We start from the raw sequence: 22,688 nt of genomic DNA on the forward strand, positions 1-22,688 counted from the left end.
CGTGGATAGGTACGATATAGAATAGATATTCAGGTGTGTCTTCGTTGTATATATTGTACGATATACTATACATACTATATTGTATATATAATAGAGTGGTCATCTGCATCCCTTCGCGCCATGCAGTTAATAAACCTGGTTTATTTCACTAATGTTGTTCTCTTGGTAATTGTCCTCGATCAGTATTCCACCAACAAGAAGCGCGCGTAAAATGACATATCAATAAAATTTTCTTACGTTGCTTCATGTTGCAGACAGGCGGCTTCTGTGGCAAAAATACGTGTTACTTTTGGAATTAAAACAATGTTAAAAATAGCAGTTCACCTGGCTAAAACTATAATTGTTACCGGCCCACAAGAGTCGTGGGCGCACCAAGGCAAGTAAAACCATGAGAAATGTTACTGAACATACTTTTTGCGAGAAAACTGGGCGTCCGCCAGCGGCTGCGCAACGAATGCGCGCACGCTAGCAGACGACGCACTTGACAACGACAGCAAAATTGAGGACGTCGTGTTGTATAGCCCATGCCCCAAATATGTATACGTAGCAAAAAGGTGCCAATATAAATTTGCAGTTGAAATAAAGCACCATTATAGGAACGTAAGCGCGCAATCGGTTTCAGCGCCCGAGACGAAACTGCGTTGAATATGCCGCGAAGCGCGTCTCCGCCCCAATCTAGTTCGCTCGCAGCGCCGTCGCACACGCGGCGCTTGGGCGGGAGAGCGCCGTTCGGGCCACTCAGCCATTGTCTAGAACACTCTAGGTTTTACCAAACGGTATGGTGCTATACACATACTTTACCATGAGACTCGAACCTTACCTCGCACAGTCGTGTGGAGGTTGTCGGTGTGAAGTTCTCCCTTCCAATTCGACGAACCCACTCCTTTCTTCGTAACTCGTCAGCCTTGCCGGACGGTATCGTGAAGAGCTTTTTGCCTTCGCTGATTCTACTTCGACATCCGAAGGCGCAGCAGCTCATTGTGATTGAAAACGCCGCGAAGCAACGTCGAACTGTCCATAAACGTTCGCAAATAACGAAAGCAACGCACACAAAAGGGTAACTCCTCGCCAGTCTGTTGACGCTACTGAAGCGTAAATGGCGGTTGAGCCTGAGCGCCACTGAAGTACGAGACGTTCATTTGAGGGATCGCCAGCCGTTTGTGCGCAGGCGCGAGTAAGAGCGGGTGCGAGAGAGAAAAACTGGGGGATTTTGCTCCTTGAACATATGACTCTACCTAGGCACTACCGAGGAGGTTTCCTAGCGCGTGTTGTAGGCGTTTATCCCTAGGCGTGCCGGCATAGTAGTGGGGTCGATTTGCTGCCTGCGCTGTTGCAGAGGGCACTGATGCACGATTTGACGACCGCTGTGTCGGACAGACTGTCTCGCACCTGCGGCGCTCGTGCTAAAAGTCAGTCGTGGCGGATCATAGCTTTCTCGCGCCTTACGGCGATGTACCTCGTAAATACGATCACAGATGTTTCTCTGGGAGCAGTAGCGACCGTACTAGAGCCCGGGCGTGTGTTTCTTTCCTCGATCACCCGCACCGGGGCGCCTTGGTGTGCACTTTCATCCTCGATCACCGGAAGCGCACCCTGTTGGAGCGGTTTTGCATTGCCCCGTCTCGCACCGAGAAAATCGGCGGTGCGCCGGGGTGCAATCCCAGCAAGCACTGCGGGACGCGCGCGCGCACTGCCGACCACGACCTACTGAACTACAGACCTGCACAGATCTCCCTCCTCCAGCACGCATGGTCTAGTTCGCCCCTTTTGCCGCTAGGGAAAGAACGTACGAGCAGAGTGGCGCTAGTCATAACCTGTTCGCTGTCGTCTGCTTCTGTGATCTGTTCAGCGCTTGTCTTGCCATTTCGGCAGGCACAAAGCGCTTGTTTTGGCGGTAAATGAGTAAATTCACAAATATACGAAAGAAGACATATTTGCGAATGCTTTGCGTTTGAATAGTGAAACTAGAAGAGTATGAGCGGTGTAAGAAATGTAAACAACGAGCATAGGTGGCCGCTGCAATGCTAGATCAACGGCATAAGTTTCCCTTTCCTAGCCTCCTTAAGAGACTGGAAAAATTGTTTAAAAAGATTCATAGGATAATCTAGCTTTCTTTAGTTGATTAGACAGCCTAATGTCGTAGATGACATTAGGATTTACTACTGTGTGCCGTAGTGAAAGGAAGATGATCTGGTAAAAGTACAGTAAAAGTATTCACTAGTAAGTCCTCCACCCGATATGTGCAATAGTCTGATCGATTCTGTTTCAAGGGAAGGTGAGCATATCTTGTTTTTAATATCGTTGGATGTCTAGCTCAGTAGAAACCTTGCAAAAAATTAAGCGATCCCACTGCTTTAAAACGTGCTGCTGTGCAGGCCTTAAAAATCGTGTCACGGAACTCTTTTCAAACCGTAAAGCTAGCTTTTCCGCGTAGTACGGCGGCAGCATAACGGTGGTGCTGAAGATACGTGCGCAGTGAAGCTGTGTGCGTAATTCACTTTTTGAACTCGTGACGCATTCACGGACAACTTTTAGGAGTTAAAATGAGTGGTAATCGTTCTGTCGTCGAACATTACGGTGGCTTCAAGTTTCTAAAGAGCGCAGACGCGAATTTTACAACGTGTACAATTAAACTGTTGGGTACGTTGCGAACTCTATACACAATGCGTTTTATAATAATCTCCTTGAAAAAGGCAGTGGGAGCGGCTATTTAACGCTATTTTAGAGAGCAGCGGACTACACGCTTTGACATTTTTTAGGTTCGGGGAGTCAACTTTTGGAGCCAAGTTACCGATCAAAGCCTTGTGACATCTCTGTCACTGTGTTAGCAAAAATCATCAACTAGAGAAGCAGTTCGTCGCAACACCACAGCTGCCGTACTACTTACAACGCCGCACAACCGCCCACCGCGTAGCAGACGAACAGGTTATAAAAGCGCCACCTACGGCAGTCGGTTGAACGAAAGTGGGCGCAAGCTGCTCCCATAGAAGCCGGATATCTGTGCAGGTCTGGAGTTCCAGTAGGTCGTGCTGCCGACTGCAGAACCGTGGATGCCTTGGCCCGATAGCTGCGGTTGCACCGGAGTTGACGGAGTTAGCCAGTGGAGATGTCGGCAATGAGAAAGGAAGCGCTGCTAATTGCCGCAATCGATGAGCTTTTTTCAAGTTCGTCTGACAGCGAAGACGGCATGCTTATCGACCTCGTCCAAGAACAATGTGGTGAAGAGCGGCCGAAAGTGGACAGGTTCGTTGAAAGGGTCGTCAGGAACGGGTCGTCAGGATTAATTATAAGATCCATTGGTGTTTGCTTGCAACCAGGTATGTCGGAGCACGCAGTGTGACAAGGTTCGAGCGCTTGCCGCAGATGCTCAGCACCTGCAAACAACAAAATGTGCGCGCGCGTCTTGCGCGCCAGGGGCAAAGTAGCGCTGCATGCAAGCACCCTGCAATGGGTGCAGTTTTGTCCTCGATGTTGACCCTCCGCAGTGCGCTACCACGGCGGTGCAAGGCGCACCATTCTGGTTTCGGGGCAACCCCGGGGCAAGGTGATCGAGGACGCTATCTATTTACGCACAAGCCCAGTGCTCGACCGCTGCGCCGCCAGCACGTACCACATTTCTAGGTACTTTTTCGACGAAGCGCCATGGCACGCCCCCTAGATCTTTCTAGGTATTTGGTGTTGCGTCCCTGGCTGTGCCTGGGCGCGCAGTCTGCTCGGGCCAGCCCGCATTCGCAAAGTTTAGGCGGTGTAGGTAAGTTCTAATTTTAAATGTGAAAGCATTTGTATACTTGCTCAACGGGAAAACCGCCCCTTCGTCCGTCCCATAATAAAACGACCGCTTTTGAGATAGCGCCCGCAGCAGCGAGCGAACATGCTTTTGCGCTCACCCCCGCTTCAACGAGAACGAAAACGCTGCTTTCGACAAGCGTTAACTGTGCCACTTTCGCAGATCGCTTTCATGTTACGGGCGCGCGCGCCTCTTCAATACGTAAGTGGCGAGAAGAGCTCCGTGCGCGAAGCTCTGAGCAGTCGGCACTCTTTTTGTGGGCATCGCACATTACTTTCAAGCTGCGGTCCGCGCGGCAGTGTCATAAGAAGCCGCCGCCTGAGTACGTTCACGGTTCTATAATGGTTCGACAAGCATGACTACTTTCGGTGTCGAAATTTTAATTGAAGTAATTTGTGTTATCATCGAGAAAAAAAATTTTGAATTGCAATATATTTTGAATTGCATTGCAATATTTTGGTTCGTGCTTCGACTTCACCTCCTAGAACGTTGGCGGGAAATACAAACCAAGCCGATGGCAGACAGTGGTGGGTGTGGAGAGGAATAGAAGACGGGATCACCAGAAGTGAGTTAGGATTTGAATCCCGAAGGTAGGCCTGCTTGAGGTAGATCGACACTGTGCACTTGCGTGCTGGTGCACACGTGCGGCCCCTTCCGCGTGTACAAGTCACCTGCACCGCTTGCACAACACAGTCACCGTGAAACCAGGGCTAGCAATACATTTGGTCAATGTTGGTGACAGGCAGCTTTATTGAGCATATTTCGCTTATTCCGTGATATGTCTCTTCTTTTGTTCCAGCTACTTGGAGCCAGTGTAGTGGACATAGTTTTTGTTGAGACATACAGCACTGGGCCTTTGTGATGTCAAGCCTGAAGAAACCAATAAGTGCAGCTGTTTATTACTCAGGGCATGTACTTAAGTTGATGTTGTTGTTATGTTTTTAACTGTGTTTGTTTCATGTTTATGTATAATATACAAATACAGTATGAAAAAAAATGAACTGAGTACCATAAACTGTGGATAACGACCCATTTTTAATGCATCAAATTCAGTTGGTTAGTGTTTCCCCTGAACTTACCGTGAGGTGAAGTCAAAGCACAAACCAAAATATTGCAATGGTGGGACTAAAATTTCAGAATCTTTTTTCCATGAAAACGCAAATTATTTCGATTAAAATTTCTGTGCCGAAAGTTGGCATGCTTCTCAATTACATCCGTATTTCTGCATGCTTTTCGTGGACTCTTCCCAATGTCTAAGCATAGGCCAAAAGAGTGTTCTTGCCAAAGTCTCGCTTCTATTTTAGAGCTTGTGCACAACACGGCGGCAAAAATTTTAGAAGATAGTACGTTTTAGGGCCAGTTCTATAAAAATTATTCCAGGTTTCCTTCTGTGACCATTAATTGTGACAAATTTCCCCAGAATGCTATCATTTGCGCATTTTTAACTTGGTGCTGGGGATTGAAAAACATGAAAGGATTTTGCAACGTTTGAAAGAATCTGCAAAACGGTCAATGTTGGAAAAAAGAAATTTTCGCACTCGGTTTTCTACCATTTCGTGAAATTCAATTAGCCCTCACAGGCCAAAAGTTCTTTTCTGCTCAAAATATTTTTAGAAAATACTGTGCAAGTAATGCATAGGTACGTGCAATTTTTAAAAATTTTTGGAGAGAAATAGATGTTACTCACACGCCATAGTTGGGACAATTGGCATGGAAGGACCGAATATTCACTCATTCTCCAAGTCTCGTCAGATCCTTAATGTCATTCTGTAAATGTAGAAATCAGGTTCTAAATATCTTTATTCACTCCTATGTACGAAGCACACATCTTTATTTTATTATTATTTATTTATTAGTACTTCAAAGGCCCCATTGAAGGGGTATTACATGAGGGGGTGGAATTTCAGCAGTACATTTCTTCTATGGATGATCTGAATGACGATGAGTCGATCTGATCAACGATGGCGTTTGGCATTTTCCTTCACGACCTGCATGTTAACCTTGACAGTAACCTTCAGACTGACGCCATATTCCTGGATTTTGCAAAAGCATTTGACACAGTTCCCCATAAACGTTTGCTGCTAAAATTGTCTCAGTTAAATTTACACCCCAACGTACTAAAATGGATAGAAGCATTCTTGACTAACCGCTCTCAGTTTGTTTGTGTTAATAACCATTATTCTAGCAGACTCCCCGTAACATCAGGCGTCCCCCAGGGATCCGTCTTGGGACTACTTCTTTTCTTAATTTACACCAACGTACCAACGCATGTATTATGTAACATTCGCATGTTTGCAGATGATTGCGTAATCTACCGCAAAGTTACTAACACATCTGACCACACACTCATCCAGAACGATCTCAATAATGTACAAGAATGGTGTAATCGCTGGCTGATGAACCTAAATCCTAACAAATGTAAACTCGTGTCCTTCACTCGCAGCCGTAACCCCCACACATTTACCTATTCAATTGCTGATGTTCCAATAGAATCTGTCCAATCATTCAAATACCTCGGTGTCATCCTATCTTCTGATCTGTCCTGGCGCTTGCACGCTACTAACATCATCTCAGCTGCTAATAGATCACTGGGATTTCTTAGACGACATCTGCGTCATACCCCACAACAAGTAAAAGCGTTGGCCTATAAATCATTTGTAAGATCGAAACTTGAATATGCATCTCCCATCTGGAATCCGCATCAGATTTATATCATAAATGCACTTGAGGCTGTGCAAAATCGCGCTACTAGGTTCATTCAATCTTCATATTCATACGATATCAGCATTTCATCGATGAAAGCGCAATCTGGCTTGGAAACGCTTTCTTTCCGTCGACAGGTTGCCACCCTCTCTCTCTTCCGCTCATTTTTTTTCAGCTCCCTAAATCACCCACCGTACATCACGCCCCCTTCATACATATCTCATCACACTGGTCATCCGCTTCAAGTTGCACGTGCCCGGACCACCACTTTTCAAGCATCATTTTTTATTCGAGCATCAAGGGACTGGAACGGCCTTCCACACGCCATCGCAGCCATTACAAGCCCATCTGCCTTTACTGAAGCTGTTGTCACCCATATCTCAAGATGAACGCCTGTTTCTAATGTTTATTTTATTAACCACCCCTTATGTAATACCCCTCTAATGGGGTTTTTAAGGTAATAAAGTGAAGTGAAGTGAAGTCATTCCAGTCCCTTGCTGTATGGACGAAAAATGATGACAGATGCGCAGAAGTGCGAGCAGGGGGCGGGTAGACGGCCTTCCCGTGGTTTGTGCGACTTGAAATGCGATGGGTGGGGCTGATAATGCAGTTCAGAGATGGATGATAAAAGAATTTATGAAATGGACACAATCTGGAAATTTTTCGGTGGTTAGCTAAAGTTGTGAGATGAGCATTACGTTTTAGTTCAGTTACACTTACATGATAGGAATAGGCGGAGAAAATGAAACGAGCTGAGCGATTTTGTACAGATTCAAGAGTAATGGAAAGGTTATTTTGATGAGGGTCCCAGATCGCCCATGCATACTCTAATTTGGGGCGGATAAGTGTTACGTAAGCAAGGGATTTCACTGATTGGGGTGCTAGTCGCAGGGTTCGTCGAAAGTAACCAAGGACGCGATTTGCCTCGTTAGTAATCTGTGAAATATGAAAAGACCAGTTTAGATCAGATGTCAAATGGATGCCTAAATACTTGTAAGTTGATACTTACAAGTATTTGATACTTACATCATTGATACTTACATCACCACGATGTAACAATATGCGAAGTGCCAGGACACAGAGGCATTCAGGGAGATGTGCTAGCAGACGAAACCACCAGGCCCACAGCAACAAGAGCTTCGAATTCTTCCATAGCTGTACCCGCTTTGGACTTCAAGCCCTTCATTCGTAAAAAAGTAAGAAGTTATTGGCAATGTTTGTTTGATGGAAAACCTCCAATAAACTGTCTAATAAGGCCACCGTTTAACACTTTGACACCCACATTAAAATCACGACAAACAGATGTCCTCATCTGTCGACCTCTTATAGGGCATGTGTATGGCATGCACAATTACTTGCTTACTGGTGGCCAACCTCCGGCTTGTGGTAAATGTTGTAAAAGGCTGACTGTCCTCTATGTTTTTATGGAGTGTCGGGAGGCAGAAGCTCAACGGAAAAATCACTTTCCCCTAGCCTAGCATCATATCCCCTTTCATTTGGCATTGCTCCTCGGTGCAAAGCAGTTATTTGAAATGAAAAAAAAAAGGATTTCTTTAAGTATGTTGTACTGCGCACCATCAGCCCGAGACATTTGCAGCCCACCCTCTCGCAAGAAGGCGCTGCTGCAGTTCTTGTAGAGAGTGCGTTGCGTACCTCTGGGCCCTTGTGTTTGAGGGCGATGGTGAGGTGGTATTGCTACTACCGCCAACTCATTTTAGTATATCGTTTCTTTGTGAACATATAGTTCATTGTCATAGTGCACCCCATCTTCATTGTCATTATATTAAGACTTATAAATTTTACATGCTATAAGCGACTGATCTTTAAGCTTTTCTACAGCCATGTTTCATCTACCTTTCAAAATTCATTGTTCCATCTCATTGAATATTCACCGATAGCCCATAACCACAAGCGTGACACTTTTTAGCCACTTCTGGCAGTTGCACCACGAGACACCATGCATTGTCATCATTCTTCACCAGTGTGCACTGTTGGGTGGAATAGGAATTGCTTGATTGATTGGTTGGTTAATTGATTGATTGATAATTGTTTTCCAGACAGTTGTGGCACCTTTGTAGCAAGAAGCATGCTTCAGGCCATTCGGTATCAGGCAGGCATGCTGGAGATTCTTGACCAGCTGCGGCTGCCCCATGAAAGCTGCTACCTTACGCTGTCCGATGCTGACGCTACCTGGGAAGCCATCCATTCCATGAAGGTGAACCTGTAGGGCATTATTATTATTATTTGGGGTGATTTCCACCCTGATGCTTGCTCGTTCACAATTGGCATTCTCAAGATATCTGTTTCAGAAAATGCCCTCACGATTCCTTAAATTTAAGGAAGATAGGAGAATTAGGTGGTTTTCTCGGAAATTGTACATGTTAGGATGACTCGGGGCAGTAATCAGAGCAGTAATTATGAAAATTATGCTAGATAACCTATTCACTGAAGAAGTGAGATGGTCAATTCTAATGCAAGACTTGAAACTTGCCATCCGAGGAGTTCATAACTTGCAAAAAGAATGCGCTATAAATTTCTGCAATGTAATGTATTTCTACCAGTTTTGCACCCTAAGGCTAAACTTGACTGCCGAAGCGTTCAAGTGTCACGTCCTTAGTAGATGTCCTTGAGTCACGTGACTGTTTATGCCTCGCTTTTGGGCAAGCATGAAGTGAGCACCCTTAATTAAGTTGTACTCTCGTGATCTAGTCCTGATAAGTGATCCTGTTAAATTTGACTAACAGTTGCAACTTTGTATGTCAACAGAATGCACTGACAGGCTAGTGCGTGTTCATTATGAAGTTTAGTGTTAACAGGAAGACACGAGGAGGATACAGGACACCCTGGGTGCTTCATACATGCATGTTCATGTCAGCTATATTTCGTATAACAATATCAGTTTCATTTTGTTTGTTTCTGCACTTGCGCATCTTCCTCTTTTTCCATGAAAGCATGTAAATGTGGGCATGTTGGTGTACCATTCAGCCTTTTAGGGCACGAAAAGTACCCAGGTTCAGTACTAAGAGTGCTTTGTCGCCATTTTTTGCACGGACCCTGTGTATTTTTTGTGTGCTAAAAGGCTAAACCTTTTTTGTGTTGTTGCTTTATGTGAACTCGCTAAAGCAGCAGTGCTGGAAAGACAAGAGACAAGGAACATAACACTGGCACCACAGTGCTTGTGGCATCAGTCCTGCATTTAGTGTTGCGTCCTTGTCTTTCTTGCCTTAGTGTGTCGAACCCACTGTCAACTTGTGCTTATGTGAACGATTGTGCACCTCTTGTTTCTTGCTGTTTGCTCCTTTTCTTGATCATTATGGGACTAAGATTTCCTTAATTCCTATTCAAAGTGTGCAGAGTATTTTGGATGTAGTGACTCAAGATAAGGGCACTGAATTCAACTCTACCAATTTACCCGGTCATGCAAATTGCTGCTCTGGGGTCTGTAGGGTAGTATGAATAAATAAATTAGTTAATAGCTTTGTCTGATTGGTAGAAGGGTCTGGAACAGAGAAATCTACATATTGGGAAAGCCTCATTTCCTGTGTAGCGCCCCAAAACTGAGAGTGAATAGCTATCCATGAGTCCATCCCTTGTGATGGCTATGTCATCCGGTCCTCAGAGCTGGCTTATAGGGATGCTGTGCCATCCAAAAGGGAGAAAGCTCTTCTGGCCCAACCTTGGTCAGATGTATGGAGGCCAACAAAGGGTGACAAGGCATGGCAAAATGGCTTGGGCTGAGCTTGGACGTTGGCCTGGGGTGCATTTCTGGTGCCAACTACTGGCTAACTTGATACATTGCATGACCTGACATGAATTGTAGGACGGTCTGTCCAGTGGCTTATCTGAAACCAAGAGGGAATTTGGGTGGACTTCGATGTTTTGATAGGCATTCAGTCCTAAAGTGGGGCACCAGGACATGCATCTGTATTTCGAGCAGCACATGCGTCGCGTACGGTGCTGGTTGCTGCCACAAGATCCCTAGCTTAAGCTCCCTGCTCACACAGTGTGAACAAATCCATATTTTATAGGCATGCATATAGTATAGTCATGAGAAGCCAACACAAAGCCAACCCACGAGCAGCAAGCATACATGCACTTCTCAAACTAATGCTGCTCCCAAGTGTGATGAATCAAGGTTTGTGAAATCAATTTAAAATTATTACGCAAGATATCATGTGGGCTTGTGCTGAGGAACTAGTAGCATCGGTTATTTTTATTTATTTACAAAATACTGCAGACATGAGGTCCAAGCAAGGTGGGCCTGATACAAAGTGCACAATGATAGCAAAAATTGTTCAAATGCAGCAAATAAAAACGAATACAATTTAGTCACTGGTGATGGGGCATGTTGAATAAATTGAGTAATTAATTCCATTCTGCTATCGTTCGTGGAAAAAAAAGAAAGAATTTAAATGTATCTGATCTTGCAAAAATTGGTGTAAGCGAATGAAAGTTGCCTAGTCTGTCTGGTTATATAGGGATCTAAAGCTAGCTTGTTATTAAGGAGGTGCTGTTAAAGGAACTTCAGCAACTTCAGCCTACATTTCTTTCTTCTAAATTCTAACAGTTTAATCTCGTTAGCTTTCAATCATGTGCTGGGGGAGTTAATGGCTGAAATTTTACTAAAAATGAACCGTGCAGCTTTTTTTTTTGGGGGGGGGGGGATTCTTTCCGAGTTTTTATTGTTGGTTTTTACATGAGGGTCCCCACTATGGCAGCGTACTTGTGTTTGGTCCTGGATAAAGAAAAGTATGAAACCTGTAACACTGGTGCTAACAGGTTTAAGCTTATGACATAAAAAGCATAGCTTTCAGAAAAAGAAGGAACAAAGGTTTATTATGCAAAAAAAAGGTCAGGCATGCCGACAGGACACAACAGTAGAGAAGTGGACAACACGAACGGCGTTCGTGTTGTCCACTTCTCTATTCTTGTGTCCTGTCTGCACGCCTCACCTCTTTTTTGCCTAATGAATCCTTACCAACTAGCTCAGCTTTCTGTCGTTCTAAAGAAAGGTTGCTGATGTGTGTATTGCAGGACGGTTGGCCTTCTATTGTTAGCTTAAGTATTTATAGCTTGATACTTTCTGCAAAGGTGACGATACGAGTTCATGTGTATATGTTAAGGATACTTTTTTGCACATTATTGGAAGACAGACACATTTATTTTCATTCAGAACCATACCCCATTGCTTACACCATTCTAACACTTTATTCATGTTAATATGAAGGTCGCACTGGTCACTACACTTCGCTAAACAGGACACAATCATTGGCAAACAGCCAAATCTGCACTAACGAATCAACTGCATTGACAATATTGTTTAATAAATGAGAAAAAGCAATGAGTCGAGCACACTTCCCTGTGAAATAACAGAAGTTACTGGAAGGCAGCTTGAGCATTGTTCTCCCATTTTCATAAATTGTTTCCTTTTTTAAAAAAATTGAATTCTCTTCTAGAAATTCACTCAAAATGTGAGCCACTATGTGTTCAAAAAGTTTTCTGCATGAAAAAGTTTGAGAGGTTGGCCAACAATTTTGTACCAATACATGGTCACCTTTTTTGAATATTGATACAACTTGCACTGTTCTCCAGTCGTTCGGCAATCACGCTGACAATAAAGAAGTGCAAAAAAATAACTAAATATTCTGAAAGAGATTTGGCAAATTGGCGAAGAACTGTGTTTGATAATATTACAAGGCCCGCAAAATGTTTTCTTTTTCAAGTTTAGCAGCAGGGAACGACACCAGAATAAGAAATAAAGTTTGCATTCATAGGATAGTCCAGCTTTTTGTTGGGAGTGCATTCACCAGGAACAGAAAACACGATATGGCAATATCTATTGAAATACTGAGCAATCGTTGTCTGATCTGAAATCATTGTAGCGTCAATGGAAATCTGTGATATAGGTTTATTTTTTCGCTTAAGTAGTTTCAAAACTTGTTCAGAATATTTATTATAAAGTTTGGGAGTGATGTGTTGAAGTAACAGTCTTTCAGTACTGTGGTAGCAATTGCTACGATTGGGTGGATGTCTGATTTTCCCTTTATTAATAAAGTATTTCGAGCAGTGCACTGCATGTGCAAGTTTATTTAATGCATCTGATATCAGATTAGAGCTGGTGTGTTTCTTCTTTAATCTTCTTACTTTTTATCTAAGCTGGATAATGTTTCTCATTGTCCAAGGTGACACCTTGGACGACGAGTACCATTGGTGGCGCTGAAGGAATGACACACAGAGTGGTTCCACACCAGACCCAACTTACATAATGCTTAAACTATTTCTTATTGAACAGTTCATTGTTCGCCTTGACATACTTTCCCGGTTTTCGGCAAACATCTTGCCTCATGAGCTTGACCCAAAGTTTTGTAGAGAAAACTGGTTATTAATAACACAAAAGAAAAAAAATTAACACAATGTGACACGCACCTGGCAGCATGACTCATGTACGCTATACCAACAATGCAAATGAGTGTGTCTGCAAAGATCTGTGAGCACAGCTTTGGGGTTTCAGTAGACCGCGTACTGGCAAAAAAAAAAGATGCCCCGAATAATTCGGGCAACACAGTGAAACACAGGTGGTGTGCGAAATTGTCATAATGTGAGTAGTGGATGTGGGTCAGTCACTGCATTGGTCCCTCTGAGCGACAGACTTCGTCCTCCTTGCCTGTTGTGTGCACGTGACTGTGCTTCATTCACCACATCAGAAAGTCCTCTTCGAGTGGGCCACCATTGTCTTACAAGTTCTCCACCGGCTCGTCTATAGGGCAGTCATTGTCTAACAAATCTGGATAAATGTTTTCCATTGACCTCAGCATCGGCGTAAAATTCCGGATTCCGGACAACCAATTGCGGCTGGCTGTCTGGCAGGGCCATCAACCGGACACGATCTGAATGACGAGGTCTGACGGGACTGGGTGAGCTGGCAGCTTGCTGGCACCATGCTGGTGGTGACCACTCAAAGGGACTACTGCGACACACCATGGCAAAATGCCCCCTCTTGGAACACTGGTAGCAAACCTTGGCACGCACCGAGCAGTTCTGAGTAGTAGCATGCTGATAGGCACAGTTGGGGAAGCCTGTCAAAGAATTAGGTGGCCAGCTGTAATGCTGGGTATTCGACGAAGGTCCAGTCAGTTGAAGAAGCCAGTGCTTCGATAGAAGGCGTGAAAACCCGCACAAAGTGACGGCACTGCCCTGGAATTTGATGGAGTGCTCTGCTTAGCTGTATGATGCTGGATGCGCTCAGCATCTTTGACGATCGTCTCTACCTTCTTGAACGGAAGTGTGGGCTCTTTGACAAGCAAACGTTCGCACAGCCACGTAAGAGGTCAATCCAACGAGTAATTGTTGGAGAAACAGCTGATCCTTCAGGCCACCAAAATCGCACTGGTTTGAGGTGTCTTGCAATTTGAAGAGAAAATCCTGGCGGGACGTCTCGCCTTTTGCGAGGTTCCGAAATGAGAGTCGTGCTGTGGCTACTATATCTGGAGCACTGAACTTGGCAGTTAGCATTTTCACCAATATGGAGTAAGGGTCTTTGGCTGACCCTGGTATTTCCAATACCGCGGCGAGTTCAACCCATGCTTGCCTCTGACCTTCGGTCTCAAGAAGTGTTTTCAACAGTGCTGCTTTGCACTCTGCAGAAATACTTTCGCCGCCAGCGGCGAGCAAGTATGTTTCAAAATCTTCAAGCCATGGAGTCCTTGGTACTGCTGGTGTTCCCAGATGGTTCCAAAACAAGGGGCATTTTCTTATCAGGTCAGTCATGTTGGGGCTGTACGACCGTGTGTTCTGCGGAAAGGTTCCGCTGTGTGTTGTTTACACCATCAGGCATTTTGCTGAGCATCCTTGGGGGGCGGTGGTTGGCGATACGCGGAGGGCAAAGGGCTGCTTTTGGGTGTTCAATGCGATGAAAAACGGGCTGAACAATTATCGTCGGAGCTGGTGTTGCCGAAGAGCTGCTTCATCACTGCTGCTGCAGTTGATGAGTGGTGTAAAGTGGAAGGCATCCAAGACACCATGTCGGCTGCACCATTGTCAGTTACAATTTCCTCAGGCAGCCCCTCTCTAGAAAACATGGAGGCCAGGAAACTGATTACAGATTGACTGGTTACACATGGTGTGAAAATCATCTCAAGCCACTGAGAGTTGTAGTCTACCATGACTATCGCATACCGGCAGCATTGACGGGCTGAATGAAATGGACCCATGATGTCTACAGCCACCGTCACTCAGGGTCGAGGAGGATATTCGATTGGCTCTATGGGCCCCTGTTGAATCTTGTCCGACTTGTCAGCCCTGTTGCAAGTTTGACAATCGCTTACATGTTGCTTGACATGCTTGTGAAGAGCTGGCCACCAGTAGGTGCTGCGAACTAAGTCATGCATTCTGACGACACCTGGGTGCCCCGCATGTGCAAGCGCAAGAACTTGTTTGTGCAGTTGACTGGGAAGGACAACTTGGTTTCCTCTTGGTAGGATACTATCCACCACAGATAGTTCGTTCCTGACTTCATAGGGGGGGTGCAGCTCTTTAGGAAGTTGGTTCTTTGAAGGCCAGCTATTGATGGTATGGTCTGTAACTTGTGCCAGCAGTTGGTTACAGGCTGTGGTCCGTTGTACTTCAGTGTCATAGCTGTCATGACCTCAATCTGGGCGACTACTTCCTCAAAGGCAAAGCAAGGTTCGGAGGTATCAAGGGGGTTGTGAGAGAGGGCATCTGCAGCCTTATTCTGCTCACCTTTGGGATACTGGACTGCAAATGTGTAATTGAGAAGATGAGCTATCCACCGACCTGTTCTTAGTGGTTTCCTCCCAGAACCCTTCTCCGACAAGAGTGTAGCCAGTGCCTGGTGATCAGTGATCAGCATAAACATTCATCCCCAGAGGTAGACATGCCAGTTTTCACAAGTCCATAGGCAAGCCAGAGCTTCTTTTTCGCCACTGGAGTACCTGCGCTCAATTGGAGAGAGATAGATACAAATTGAATAGTTTAGTGTTTTCTCCATTGGCCTGTTGCAAGACAGCGTCAAGCTCGTAATTGGAAGCATCTGTGGATATCAAAATAGGAATGGTCGGGTCAAAAAGCAATAAAATGAATGCATCACAAAGATACTCTTTCACCTGCTGAAGACTGTTTTCAGTGGCCACATCCCAGTTGAATGGAACATCTTTATGCTGCGGATGATGAAGTGGTTCAACTACGTGGGCCAGGTGGGGCACGAACTTGGAATTGCATTCAGTCAAACCAGGGAAAGAGCACAGTTGGGTCGAAGTGGACACCCGGCTAAAAACCTCAGCCTGCTGAATGGAGGCTGAGGTTTTTCCTCAAGAGGCGATATGCCCTGAGCAGAAATCTTGTGTCCAATAAGGGACACTTCTTGGACATCAAAAGACACACTTGCCATTCAGCTTTAAAGGGATACAGAATAAAAATCGAAGAATATAGAGAAAGCCCCACAAGTGCATTCCTAAGACACGATTGCTATAGTATATAGCCATTATTCGGGTTACTTTTGAGCGGATGGCTTTATTTTTGACTCTCTATGAGCGGCCACCGCGTCACTCGCAAAGCGCTCCCGACAACAAGCTGGCGGATCTGACGTCACACCTACCCTCAGCAGCCGCGGAGCGAGCTGGCCGGCTGCGCAGTTTTGTTTTCCTCGCGCTGCGCAGTGTAAAATGCAAAGTTCTAGTGAGAGCGATAGCATGAGCCGAACTTACGACTCCGACTTGCATGAGCGGCCTAATGAACGACCACGAACGATAAAGGCGTATGCCTACAATCCGTCCGCGTCGTCAAGCGAAACTGACGACGACCCGCCGCAGCAGTCCCCCTTCGCGGTGCCGAGAGAGTCTGGACCAGCAAAGTGGTGTTTACACTGTGCATTCCATGTACACGCGTTCGCCTCGAGAGATCAGGGGCGGCATCAGAAGTGGAAGCCACATATAAACTCGGCTCCCGCGGCTCAGATCGCAAGCTCGCACCTGTCACGAATGAGTTAGCGAGACGAGAGGCGCACGCCTCATTGACAGTGTTGCATTCGTGGCGGTGCGCCCAGCGTGATTCAGTCACGCAAACGCTTTGCCATGTTTGGCTTCAACAGAGAGAGGACGCTTATGCCTCAGGCTATGCAATGTCAAGCGACGTAAGGAAATTACTCTGCGTTCTGCGCAAAGCGGCTTGCTCCGTCCGCTTGGATGGGTAGCTGGTAGCGTGTAAAACAAGAAAGCCACCAATGCGCAATACAGGTGCCATGAGTACACACTGTACAAAAAAAAAAAAAGGAACGTAGAAATCGTTGAAGATATTGACGCGTGTAGACCTCCCTGTACCTACGCCATCGGAGCAGGTGTGGCCGGCGGCGTGAGCATAACAGTCGGCTGGCGACTAGTTCACGCGTGGCAGGTGCTTGATGCACGCAAGTAGCTGTTTTGAGAATAGATGCGATGAAGCAACGGGTGAGGATTGAAGCCAGGCATGTGCAGTGACTGAAATGCGCCTCTGTAAGCAGGGAACATCTTGTTATTCACGGAGTGAACGAGTACATGCGCAGCGGTTTCAGCGTCCCGTTGTTTCATCGCAGCCGAGCACCCCTTCTCTTGGTGCACACGAGATGGCGCCACCAGTCTCATGTCGGCGAATTTTTTTTCGTCAGCCGTCGCTTCAGACGATGCGGATTTCGATTCATTCTGGCAGAATTGGCCAAACATCTGGCTCAGAACGTCGTACAAACGCCAAATTACGGTCAAACGACACCTGTGCGCAAAACTACAGCGTGAACAAGTACGCGAGAAAAAGATTACCGCAGCCTGCCGTTTTCACATGCGCACAGCAGACCCTCGGCATTTTGCGGCGTTGACACGGCTGCTCCGCACATCAAACCACAAATCCATGAGATGAAAGACGAGGTTTTCGAACAGTTCACACGAGGAAGCGGTACGAATAGGACGGTCGAACAAAAAAAGTGCGTTGCTGCAAACGCCAACTCGCCCCTTCGTGCGCTCAGTGTGGACGATCGCTCGCAATGGGCCAAATGGGCCTCGAGGTGGGTAAGCGTGACGTGATATTCAGTTTTGCCAGAGCTTTCGGAGGAGGCCGGTAGGGGCTGTGATTTGAGAAATATTCGCTAAAATAATTACTTTTCGCTCACTTCTCCTCAGAAAGAGTGTTGTTTTGGTCGCTTTCGGTGCGACAGCTATCACTGGAGACAGAAATCTCGGCGACAAATTTTTTATTCACTATCCCTTTAAGTCAGAGGAAGAAATCTGCATGAGGACTTTTTTCAGGTTGTCATCGTGCTCCTTTTGAGTGCTGTCAAAAACGATGATGTGGTCAGTGTAAAACTTGACACTGGAACAGCCTGAGAGAATCTGATGCATGAGAGCACAGAAGGAGCGAAAGCGAGTCCAAAACATACCCACTTAAAACGAAAAAGGCCTTCGTGCGTGTTAAAGGTGGTCAAATCACGACTATCTTCATGTAGCGCGTGCTGGCTTTCTTTTGCGAATACACTACATTTCCCCTTGACATTTAATAGTTCTGAACTGATCAAATTGAGAATGAAATCTGCCAGTTTCTTCGCCAGGTTGGCGGTCAAGGTATCTCCTGGTTTCTGGCTGTAGTGTGACTTGGGGGTTGTAGTGGGTGTAGGTGGAATTTCTTTTTTTGGGGAGGGGGGGGGGGGTAGGGGAGGAGGCTGACCAGCTTTTCGAGCCCCATATATGCAGGGTTTCTCACATAACTTGAGCCAAACATTAAAAATATGCAAATGCCACATAGCTGGAAGAAACAAGGTAATGTTGTTTGCCGTCGATTGGAGACACTAGAATTATTTTTTACATTGTGCCTAATTAGATAACAAGTCTTACTAACTAATGAAGTTCTGAAATATTGTAATTAGATTAGAAGTGTCAATTAGAAAATTGTAGAGCGACATGAGAAACTCCTAATACATCTTTCTGTTGCTCAATACATGGTACATAAAAGTGTTTTTCCAAGTGTGAAGGAAGCCTGCAAATACACACAAAACTGCTATGCAACTGGCAGGCACTGCATGTATTTGTGGGCTTATTTTGCGCTCAGAAAAGCACTTTTATGTAGCATGTATTGAGCAACAGAAAGATGTATTGGGAGTTTTACAGCGAAGCTGTATGTAGCTACCCTCCGGCGGTGGTCGATGTTCATCCATCTATGCATTGCATCAACGCGAAAAAATGTTTGTCTCCACTTTCTCGCAAATGCTCTGTAGCTCTCAATCTAATGCAGCTATCTTGGTAACAAATTGTACTGAAAACGCCGAGTTTCATTTACTTGTCGGAGTGAATTAGTTGACAGTGAAGAATTCCCATCTGCTGTCAATACATGGCCGTCTACGGAGGGAGTATGGTTAAAGAAAATGGCTGTAACTCTTGTTTGATCGAAACTATCCCCCCCAAAAATGATATGCCACTTGTATGACAATGAGCCGCTAAAATGACTCTAACATTATGGCGAGTTTCGTCTGCTTTTCATATTTCCGTATTTAACAGTGAAGTTGTAAATATTGTGGAATTCTCTTCTGCCATGCAGCTGTACTTGCACACATCACTACTTCATTAAAGAATAAGAATAAATCACTCCACAGTCAAAAGATCTATTTGATGTTTGTGTCCTTCAATACTACTACCACCACCACCACCACCACCACCACCAGTGCAAAAAGATATGTTCATCTATCGACGTCATCTTCAAGGGATTTCTGAAGCGAATCAGCTTTGTTCTTGAATTATTGATTACAAAAAAGTTTTTAGAAAACCACACAATTACGTTATAGACATCTTTTTGTAGCATATCGATTGCCGATTTGTAGTGTAAATGCTTTGGTAGTAGAACGGTGTCATCGATGTATTGAAAAATTGTGCATTTTGAAATAGTGGATGCAGGGTCAATCATGAAAATATTAAACAGTAGCGGGGCTATAATAGACCCTTCAGGGACTCCAGCTTTAGTAGGCAAATAGAGCTAGTAGTATTAGGATGATTACCTAATACTACTGTTTGCGATCTGTTTGATAGATAACTTTTAAGGATGTCATGAAATGGTCCCCGGAAGCCCAATAAATGTAATTTGTTCAACAAAATGTCGTGGTTAACTGTCTCAAAGGCTTTATTAATATCTAGGAATAATGCAATGCTAAACAAATTTTGGTCGAACGCAGAAAAAATTTCATCCGCAAAGGATTCTAAAAGTAAGATAGTACCTTTACCAGTGACAAAACCAAACTGATGAGGGCAGAAAACGAGAACTTGTTAATGAAGTAAAGCATTATTTCCAAGAGAAACGTTTCCAACACTTGAGACAGTATAGGCAAAATAGATATGGGTCTATAGTTTTCAATTACATCCTTTTTTCTTCCTTTGTGAAGTGGCTTTACCAAAGCAGTTTGTAGTCTTTCGGGGATAGAATTGTCCAGAAACCAGTTAAGAATAAAAAGAGGAATGCCCGACAGGGTTTCAAAGTTTCTTTGGAGCATGCGCGCTGCAATGCCATTAAGACCGGGTGGTTTGTTCTGTCTGAAGCTGAAAATGATCCTAGGTAAGCCAAGTTCCGACAACTTCGGCAGGAAGGCTGAGGCAGATACAGATTTTTGGAGCATGCAGTCCAGAGCATGCCCTTGATTAGCTCCATCAGACGAACGAGCAAAATGATGGTTAAATATATTAGCTGTTGTTGCGGGGTCGTTAGAAAAGGAATGAATGGCAGATCTCGAGTCTGCTTTCCCTTGAAGGTGATTTATTAAAGACCAAGTCTTTGCCAGGTTTTTCAAGGCTAGAATAAATTGATGTACAAAATACTGACGTTTTGCCGATCTAATAAGGGTGACTACCCTGTTTCTAGCTGCTGTGTATTCTGCGCAAAGTGTAACATTTTCAGGGGATCATTTCGAATGGTTCCACAACACATCTCTTTCCGCTATAGCATGAAGTACGTTAGCATTTATCCAGTTATGATTGTTTTGGCGTTTCCTTGTTACAGTTTTTTTTTTGCCAAGCTTTGAAATATTTGTATTTGTTCACAAAAGCAGTCGTAGACATGTGCAGCCTTTGAGTTCATTAATGTAGGCCAATCAAATGCCCTGATTAGGTCATTGAGCTTACGCTGGTCTGTTTGGAAATGTTGGCAATGTTGCTAGGTGAGTCCTCTGTGCAAGCGCACATTGTTAATGGGGTTGACGACACAAAGTGGTAAGCCACCAAATAATGATCTGCCAAACATTGTTTTATGACACATGAATATAAAGAATAATTTGAAGTACGAACCAAAACATGATCTATGCATGAACTGACTACATGCCCATTTACCAGGTCTTCTCTGGTTGAAATGTTTATAGTATTTTCAATCCTGTGGGAAGCTAAAAGGGATAAGTAGTCCACTACTGCACCCTTTGTGTGACAAAGAGCATTTATGTTGAAGTCTCCAACTAGGCATATTTCATCCACCGAGTTGTATCATTGTAAGAAGGCTTTCAATTCTATTAAAAAGCGACTGACACTATTTGATGGAGGACGATAAAATGCGAATACAGATAGCAGGAACCGTCCCTGAGCCACTTTGATAGCAAGACATTCCGCAAAACTGAATGAAACATCAATGTGTGACACGTCACGAAACTAGCAAGCCCTCCTCCTCGCTGATGTGATCGCGTCACAAAGTGCGATTGATAAACGTGTAGAACCAACATATCCAGGCCTATATCTGCGACATTAATTTCTGTAATAACAAAAAAAATCCACAAAACTAAGTGTTGAAGTAGCAGTCATTTTAAATTTGTCCCAGTATTTCCGTAAGCTACTAATGTTAAGATTAACAATTATGAAGTCACCTTTCGACTTGTGACTGCAGCCGTCACAGAAGGACTGAAAATCGGGAAACTCTTGGCAGGTGCTTGCCATTATATTAACAATCTTTTCAACGTATGCTAGCATGTTGATTTGAATCAGAGCCGTGGATTCGTCTTTGCTTTCGAACATTTTTCTGGCTTTGACCCAAGTGAACTTGTATCCCTTTTCTTTGGCTACTGTACTTACTCGCCAAAACAATTCTCGATTTTGCTTGGTTAGATTTTCATTGAAAAATAGTTTTGGCAACTTATGAGAGTGATGGAGCTCCCGCAACTTGCCACGAGCCTGGAACCATCTTTCCTTAGCCGTAACAGATGTGAAGCGCACCAGGACTGTGGGAATTGAATCGCGTTTTCCTTGTAAGCGATGAACAGCCACCACATCTGATAGGGTGAAATCCGCCAATTCCAGTTTATCAGCGAGCTGCCCCAACGTCTGCTTCAAGTCTTCGTGATCTTCTTGAGGAAGGCCGTGAATTTCCAGATTAGCATTGCGGCTGTATTGCTCGCTGTCATTTTGAACATCGTGCAAACGCTGAAGCTGCTCTTCCTGCATTTGCACTGTAGAAGATAGAGCGGCAATCTCAGATTCGTACCTTGCATTTTGAATCCTGAATTCGTTTAGTTGAGTGATAACCGAGTCGTATTTATTCGATGTAAATATCACCGCTTCTTCCAGATGGTCAACGGACTGAGGTAATTTCGAAAAATCTTCTTTGAGGCCTAAAAGTGTGTTCACATCTTGAGTCAGGAATGGTAAGCAGAGCAGACTCTCTTTTATGTCCTTCAGCTCAGCTGCCAGTGACCCATTCGGGATCACGTTATCCACTACATGAGAAATATCAGACTGTGAAGTGGAACCAGCCCGGCTCCCTGTAATTCTTCAGGTTTTGCGAATCCAAGCTTTTCTTTTAGACAACCCCATTGTGGTGAACATATTTTGAGCAATGTCAAAGCAAGATTGGCCTAAGTGATAGGAATGGTTACAGCTTGAACACTTAATTAACTTTCCATCAGTGGCCAACTGTTTGTGACACACAATGCAATTTCCATCATCGCCCGACATGCTGAATTCACGAGGTAGCAACAAAATTGCAATCAACAACCAAAAATTGCAGTCAGCAGCGATATAACCAACAAAAAGAAAGAGTCTCAACACTCTACCTGTTAAAAAACGAGCTATCAGCCTTGGCCAAGGGTATCGCCACCAACTGCAAGGAATCGTGGGCGTCCGGCCAAAATACATAGGTGCCCCTCTGCCAGAGTTTCCAGGTGGGTAGACGGCTGTCGCTGAATCAAGAAACTAGCAACCCAGTC

General features: G+C 44.7%; 2 protein-coding genes across 11 annotated transcripts in view; one reads left to right on the plus strand and one right to left on the minus strand.

The window, feature by feature from the left end:
* The window catches only part of LOC135920498 (uncharacterized), a 166,260-nt gene extending 164,927 nt beyond the window's left edge, over window positions 1-1,333 (minus strand). The window contains exon 1 of one of the 2 annotated variants that reach the window (XM_065454768.1): window positions 821-1,333. In XM_065454768.1, coding sequence (XP_065310840.1) covers window positions 821-979 — 159 coding nt within the window. In that variant the 5' untranslated portion in view covers window positions 980-1,333. The remainder of the gene's footprint in view (window positions 1-820) is intronic. The other variant, XM_065454770.1, reaches the window with a different exon arrangement.
* The window catches only part of LOC135920499 (methylthioribose-1-phosphate isomerase), a 199,286-nt gene that overhangs the window by 87,790 nt on the left and 88,808 nt on the right, over window positions 1-22,688 (plus strand). For 2 of the 9 annotated variants that reach the window (XM_065454777.2, XM_065454776.2), the window contains exon 2: window positions 8,548-8,705. In XM_065454777.2, coding sequence (XP_065310849.1) covers window positions 8,577-8,705 — 129 coding nt within the window. In that variant the 5' untranslated portion in view covers window positions 8,548-8,576. Of the gene's footprint in view, window positions 1-3,089; window positions 3,318-3,612; window positions 3,752-3,990; window positions 4,110-7,575; window positions 7,687-8,547; window positions 8,706-22,688 lie in introns of those variants that run through there. The other 7 variants (XM_065454773.2, XM_065454775.2, XM_070528978.1 and 4 more) reach the window with 7 other exon arrangements.

The sequence above is a fragment of the Dermacentor albipictus genome, unplaced genomic scaffold (genome assembly GCF_038994185.2).
Source record: "Dermacentor albipictus isolate Rhodes 1998 colony unplaced genomic scaffold, USDA_Dalb.pri_finalv2 scaffold_16, whole genome shotgun sequence".
Lineage (NCBI taxonomy): Eukaryota > Metazoa > Arthropoda > Arachnida > Ixodida > Ixodidae > Dermacentor > Dermacentor albipictus.